The sequence below is a fragment of the Pteropus alecto genome, unplaced genomic scaffold (genome assembly GCF_000325575.1).
Source record: "Pteropus alecto unplaced genomic scaffold, ASM32557v1 scaffold166, whole genome shotgun sequence".
NCBI classification, from domain to species: domain Eukaryota; kingdom Metazoa; phylum Chordata; class Mammalia; order Chiroptera; family Pteropodidae; genus Pteropus; species Pteropus alecto.
The window spans coordinates 138,352-146,228 of NW_006439757.1; the positions used below are offsets into that span (position 1 = coordinate 138,352).

The 7,877-nt window shown below is 31.8% G+C and overlaps 1 protein-coding gene across 1 annotated transcript in view; it reads left to right on the top strand.

Annotated features, from left to right (window-relative positions):
• ADAM7 (ADAM metallopeptidase domain 7) overlaps positions 1 to 7,877 on the top strand; it is a 43,786-nt gene that overhangs the window by 28,601 nt on the left and 7,308 nt on the right. Inside the window, exons 16-20 of the mRNA XM_015593273.1 lie at positions 634 to 823; positions 5,086 to 5,166; positions 6,227 to 6,305; positions 6,815 to 6,920; positions 7,286 to 7,385. Coding sequence (XP_015448759.1) covers positions 634 to 823; positions 5,086 to 5,166; positions 6,227 to 6,305; positions 6,815 to 6,920; positions 7,286 to 7,385 — 556 coding nt within the window. The remainder of the gene's footprint in view (positions 1 to 633; positions 824 to 5,085; positions 5,167 to 6,226; positions 6,306 to 6,814; positions 6,921 to 7,285; positions 7,386 to 7,877) is intronic.

The following is a 7,877-nucleotide window of genomic DNA, read 5'->3' on the forward strand; positions in this document are numbered from 1 at the left end:
GAAGAGAGAATGGGAGACTTGGAAGTTAGATCCGATTTTAAAACGCGAGCTGACTCCTACTTCCAGGTTTGTTATTGACATTTGGCAAAGCTTTTTGTGTGCCACAAAACAGGATTTGGATTGAAAACAACAGCAGCAAAAATTTATGGTCAAGTTCAACGTTGCTCTTCAATGGACTATGTAAAAATGGGCAGTCACTTAACTTCTCTCGCTTCCAATTACTTCCTAATCTTTAAAAATGGAAGTTATAATAATAGCAACCTCAAAAGGTTTATTGTGAGAATCAATTGACATGCTTTATGCAAGAGAGAATAAGAAAAAATCTTAGTGTACTGATTAAAGTTATGCTAATTCAAATTATTAATAAAAATATTTTTCTGTAAACTTAAACTACTATTGCCTTGTAAGAATCACAGAGATATCATAAAGAAATATGACCATTTTATATGTTTACTGATCTATCTCAGTTCCCAGGGTCAGGACTATATCCAACAGTTTACCTCTCTTGGCCTCTCTGCAGCCTGTTGACAAACCCGGGTCTAGAAAAAAGTGGCCAGGCCACTTCACTGCAAACCCAGTCTCTAAAGTTCTATTTCTGGTCCCAAGACTGAAAATATTCTCCCTTTCCTTCAGAGATGTCAAATGTGGAAAGATATACTGCACCGGAGGGCAGCACTCATCTGTCCTTGGAGAAGAAAAGACCTATTACTTTAATAAAACCCCAAGGCAGAATGTCACCGCTGAATGCAAAACTTTTTATTTATATCACAATTCTAAAGATTTGGGCCTGGTTGCTCCTGGAACAAAATGTGGCGATGGAATGGTAAGATGAAATTGTTTGTTTTATTAAAACTTCTTGGTTCAGCCACTTTAAAACATCATTGGATCCTATAATTGGTTCCAGAGGGCCTATATATAGGAAAGCCGAAAAAAAAATGGTAACATTTTTTATTGAGCAGAGTAGCAATAACACTATCACAAATATTCATTTTATCTAATCTTTATTATGTAATTGATATGTAAATGTTATAAGTGTGCTTAATTAGTGTCTTACAGTAGATATCTAATGTAATTATAAACATAATTTTTAAAAATTAATTTGACAATGAAGTAGCCATACATTCTTCATTTATTTTATTCATTCAGCTCTATTTGCTGGGCACATACTGTGGTGCCAGTGACTGTGCTGGATGTGGATGATGCAAAGATGAATGTACTTGAGAATTTCATGTAGCGTAATAGCCTAGGCCTCCACATTCACTTCATCACTCACAGACTCACCCACAGCAACCTCCAGTCCTGTAAGCTCCATTCACGGTTAAGTGTGGTATACAGGTATACTGTATTTTATCTTTCATACAACATTTTTACTGTTTCTTTTCTATGTTTAGATACACAAACACTATTGTGTTGTAACTGCCTACAGTATTCTGCACAGGCCTATAGCCTAAGAGGAATAGGCTGTACTCTATAACCTAGGTGTGTACTGGGTTACACCATCTAGGCTTGTGTATGTTCACTCTATGACATTCACACAATGACAAAACTGCCTAACAATGCATTTCTTACTATGTAACATATCCCCATCATTAAATGATACATGACTGTATGTAGAAAATTTATTTTATAAGGAAAAGCAAAAAAGATAAATAGTAATAGACATAAAAGTATTCAATACTGTAAATAAAGGAGACTAATCTGAGGAATCATAGATGATAATCCCTTATTAAACAGATATACATTAAAAAAGAGGAAAATCCTTTTGGAAAAAATTAAATCTATATTTAACAAGATTTAAAAGGGTATAAAATCTATAAAAGTGGTATAATTTGAAATGAAGAAGCATTGCCTTCAAAGTACAAAATAAATTGATTGCTGATTTATATGTAATTGGGGCAGTAAACCATTGAATAGATCTGTAAAAAGATAGTAAGTTAGAAGCTAAACTTCTTAAAACAGGAGGTTAAGATAAAGGAATTTTTTTTTTTGGCATTTACATAGTTTATGAAATGATTCCCCTGATTACTCTATCATTCCTCTGGCTCTACATACAGCCCTTACATTACTGCTCACTGCATTCCCTAAGCCATGTTCTCTATCCCCGTGACCATCTATCAACTACTAATTTGTACTTTAACCCTTGACGAAGGAATTTTAAAAAAATAAAATAAAATGAATAAAAGCAGGAAAAATAGTCCTAAATATCTAATACCGATTTAATAGGAATTCTAGATTTAAAAATAATAGAGGTAAAAATATAATTAAAGAAATAATAATAAAAAATGTCCCTGAGCTGAGTAATGTATAAAATGAAAATTCACTTAGTACCAGGAAAAATTCATAGAAAGAGATAAACATTTATACATTTATACTGACCCTCACACCTTGAAGTCAATGATAAAAACAAGTTATCTGAAAAAGAAATCAGGAAAACCGTCCCATTTACAATAGCATTGAAAACAATAAAATACTTAAAAATAAATTTAACCAAGGAAGTGAAAGATCTGTACACTGAAAGAGAAATTGACTTTGATAAAAGAAACTGAAGAAGACACAAATAAATTAAAAGATATTCTGTGTCCATGAATTGGAGGAATTAATATTTTTATAATGTTTATACTACCCATAATGAACAGATTTGATGCAATTCCTATCAAATCTATAATAGTATTCTTTACAGAAATAGGAAAAACAATTTTAAAATTTGTATGAAATTACAAAAGACTCCAAACAGCCAAAGCAATCATGAACAAAGAACAAAGCTAGAAGCATCACACTTCCTTATTCCAAATGATATTACAAAGCTATATTAATTAAAACAATATGATCCTGGCATAAAAACGGACATAGACCAATGGAACAATAGAGAGCTGGGAAATAAACCTATGTATATATAGTCAACTAATCTTTGACAACAGCACCAAAAGCATACAATGGGAAAAATAACGTCTCTTCAATAAATGGTAGTGTGAATACTGGATATCCACATGCAAAAGAACGAAATTGGACTCTTATAGCATGAACAAAAAGTAACTCAAAATGGATTAAAGACTTAAATTTAAGCTATTAAACAGTAAAACACCTAGAAGAAAACATAAGGGAAAGTTCATTGACATTGATCTTGGCAATGATTTTTTAAATGTGATACCAAAAGCACAGGCAAAAAGCAAAATTAAATAAGTGGACCATATCCAAGTAAAGCATTTCTTTAAGTAAAGGAAACAATCAAAATGAAAAAGCAGGTGTGAATACTGGATATCCACATGCAAAAGAATGAAATTGGACTCCTATAGCATGAACAAAAAGTAACTCAAAATGTATTAAAGACTTAAATTTAAGCTATTAAACAGTAAAACACCTAGAAGAAAACATAAGGGAAAGTTCATTGACATTGATCTTGGCAATGATTTTTTAAATGTGATACCAAAAGCACAGGCAAAAAGCAAAATTAAATAAGTGGACCATATCCAAGTAAAGCATTTCTTTAAGTAAAGGAAACAATCAAAATGAAAAAGCAAATTATGAATGGGAGAAAATATCTGCAACCCATATATCTGACAAATAGCTAATATATAAAAGTTATAAGTAACTCATACCACTCAATAGCAAAACAACAACAAAAATAAATAATTCAATTAAAAAATGGGCAATGGACCTGAATAGACATTTTCCCGAAAAAGACATACAAATAACCAACTGGTATATGAATGGATGTTCAACATCACTAATCATCAGAGAAATGCAAGTAAAAACTTCTATGAGATATACACCTCATATTCACCATCCGGCTATTATTAAAATGATAAGAAATAACAAGCATTAGTGAGGATGTGGAGAAAAAGGAAACCTTGTCCACTGTTGGTGGGAATGTGAATTGATACAGCTCTTATGGAGGTGCCTCTAAAAATTAAAAATAGAACTAATATGTGATCCAGCAATTCCATTTCTGAGTATATCTCCAAAGGAACTGAAATCAAAATTTTGAAGAGATATCTGCACCCCCATGTTCATTGCAGCATTATTCACAACAGCCAACATATGGAAACAATCTAAATGTCCTTCGATGGGTGAATGGATAATAAAAATGTGAATAAAAAAAGGAAATCCTTCTATCTGCAACAACATGGATGAACTTGGGGAATATTTTACTTATGCTAAGCAAAATTAGCTAGACCCAGAAAGACAAATACTGTATGAATTAACTTATATGTGGAATCTAAAAAAGTCAAAGTCTCAGAAGCAGAGAGTAGGATGATGGTTGCCAGGGGCTAAGAGGTGGGGAAAATGGGGAGATGTTAGTCACAGGGTACAAACTTTCTGTTACAAGTAAGTTCTAGAAATCTGATGTATAATTAATAATACTGTAATGTATACTTCACATTTGCTAAGAGAGAACACCTTAAATATGCTCATGTTCTCACTACACACACAAAAAAGTAACTACTTGAGGTGATGGGTGTGTTAATTAAGTTGTTTTTGTTAATCATTTTATAATGGATATCAAATTATCATGATATACACTTTAAAAATATACAATTTTTATGCATCAATTATGCTTCAGTAGAATTGGAAAAACATGTCCCAATATAAGCTCTTTTTAAAGAAATAGGTAAAAATAAAAATAACAATTAAAAATTGAATAAATGGGCTAAGATAAGCCAGGAAATAACTATGAGCAACAAAACAATAATAATTTGGTCATAAAATTTACTAAAAAAAAATTAAAACAAAGGTGATAAACATAAATAAGATTAATTGATATTAACAAAATGCTCAATCAGCAACTGTGATATGACAAGCACAGATCTTCTTCAAATGAAAGAAAACTTGATAGAAATAATAGAGGAAATTGTTGTAATTACAATTTTAGAATCTTTGCTAGATAAACATTTGAAGAATTCTAAAAGACACAGACATAAATTAAGAAGATTGTATATAACAATATTTGAATGTACAGTACATTATTTTCTAATAGAGGATTTCTTATTCCACAGAAGATTCTACATGTGATTTTTCACAGTAGAAAATATTATGTAAATTCTAGGAACAAGTCATTCTAATTCATGTTGGTTACTTTATTTCTAGGTGTGCAGCAATGGTGAATGTGTGACTATTGAAAATGCCTACAATTCAACCAGTTGCTCCTCTCAGTGCAATGAAAATATTGTAAGATTTGGTCCCTTTTTAAATTAATGTCTTACCAGTCTTTATTTACATAAGACTAATTCCAGAGCCTATGAGTATGTGTGCGTGTGTTTGTGAATGTATATATGTATGTATATTTGTAAGGTGGTTTTTAAATCAAATATACATTTTGAACCCATTTTTTTTAATGTATCATCCATAAAATTGACCCAAAGAGCCAAACCAGGTATTATATGTAGATATTGTCAGTATTGCCAAATATTTTATCATTGGACTGGTAATCTAGAAATCCAGTAACTTAGATTCATATGAAGTTTATACCTAAAGTTTAAAGTTAGATTTATCACAATGTCAAAATTTGTTTAAAGCTTTTGAATAAAGCAACAAGACAATTTTATTTTTTAACTCAATTAACTTTGTTCAGTACTAGCAGTACTTAACAGTCATGTTTGTGGGTGACATTTTTTCTAAGCTCAGTTAATCATAACACATATAGAGTTTATATATGTGTCAGGAACTCTTTCAAGTACTTTGCATATATACTAAATTTTAAAAGCTTCATAACAGATCGAAAGGTGAGTACTACTCGTATGTCTACTTTTACAGATGAAGAATAAGTCACACCAAATTGTGAAAGGAAAAGCTGATATACAGAGAGTGTGTTCTTAACCATTACACATTGCTCTTTAATGGACTAACCATTGTTCCATCATTTTTCCCCACATTAATATTATCCCATTATTAAGCCTAGCTTGAGTCTGTTCTTTGACTGTTATCTGTCCAAGTCTAGCGGAGGCTGTTTATTTAATAATATTGACGCTTTCTAGAAAGATAAGTAAAGCTGTCTTGTTTGTCTAGTTTTCAATTTGTCAGAATCGCTCTCTCGTTCAAAGGCCATCTTCAATGGTAGTTGATTCTCATATTTTTTTGCTTATTTTTTCCAATATAGACTTTGGTATGCAGTTTAGTTAATAAAGAGTTTGTGTATGTGTTTGATACAGAACTAGCACCAAGCTAAGTGAGGTATAAAACACAGCTATGTCAGTCATTTGATAAAATTATGTGATGATTGCTCTTACAGGTGGATGGCAGTGAACTCGAGTGCCTGTGTAAGGATGAACAGGTATCTGTGGACTGGGAAGAAAGCTTAAATGTTACCAGTAAGCATCCTATAACATAATATGTTGCATATATCAAAGTCTAGCCAGTGAAAAAGCTTTTTTGTTCTTTTTCAGGTCTACTACATATATGTTATATTTCTGTTTATGGTCTTTTTATTATTTTCCATATTTAATTTACTACTATTGCTTTTTGGAATTAATGCATCTTCTCTTAGTTAAATTTGGATCAGTTCTTCTAAGAGCCCATAACACAACAAGGCCTTTTCTATGTCAGTTAATAGCTGATGATCAAAACTTCTCTGCTGATTGTGGGTCCCTTAAACATAATGGACTCCTGAGTGGAGTGGCAATTGCTAATATGGATGATAATTTGTGTAATATTTTGGCCTTTTACTTTATATTAAAAAGTTATAGGGAGGGGGAATTAACATATTTGAAGGAGGGGAGAACCAGGGTTGTAATGGCTCAGTTACTTAATATTCCACCGTCCTAAAGATATCCTGGTTGAAGCTTTTGTTTTGTTTTGTTTTGTTTTTTTACCATTCCAGATCTCTCCATTCTGGTTGTCGTGCCTATCCTGGTTGTTATCAGTATTGGGATTATCACATTATTAATTCGTTCCCAAAAATGTATTAAACTGAAGCTAGTTCAGAGGTATGTCTGTATTTTCTAGGTGTTGAATGGGACCATTATTCAGAATATATAAGCTTTGTGGTCATAGACGATACTTTATGGGGGAGAAGTATAACCTATTATTGAAGACCATGTAAGAGTAGCAGTAAATCAAGCTGTTACATACTTTGTTCTTATTCAAATGTTTATCCTAATGGTTTCCAAACTTTGCCGCCCATTGGAATTACAAGGGATTAAAAAAAAAATACTAATTTGGTGCCTCCCTCAGGTTTAATTGTTATAGGGTATAACCTGTATATTAGTCTTTTTAAAATCTCCCAGATGATTTATTATTAACCACAGGCTTATCCCATATCTTATCCGAATATTCAATTTCCTTCTGACAGCCCACCCAGAGAAACACTGGGAGTGGAGAATAAAGGATACTTTGGTGAGGAGCAGCAGACAAGGACTGAGCCAGTCTTACCTAATATTCATCCGCTACACGTAAGAAAATTTCATTTGTAATAGTTAATTAATTAATCAGTTTTAAAAGTAGTTCTGTATGTGTTCAAAGTGGAATTAGCCCTAAGCTAAATGAGGTAGGAGATGCAGGACAACAATTTAACATGATTCCATACCACGAAACCTTCAAACTACATGTTGGGAGAGAGAGAATGGCAGAGTCAACGCAAACCATGACGGTATTTCAGAACAAACTATATTGGTTAAATAAAATATTGATTTGTGTACTATTGGAAAAAAATTATAAACATAAACTATATTCTGGGACATAAAATAAGTCTTAATAAACTTAAAAGAATTAGGACCATACAAAATATGTTCTCAAAATAAAATCATATTAAAAATCAGTAACAAAAAGGTATTGGGAAAATCCCCAATTAAAAATTAGGTAACAAATTCCAAGGAATCCATGGGTCAAAGAAAAAAATCAAAAGACAAATTAGAAAGTATTTTAAACTAAAAGAAAATGAAATG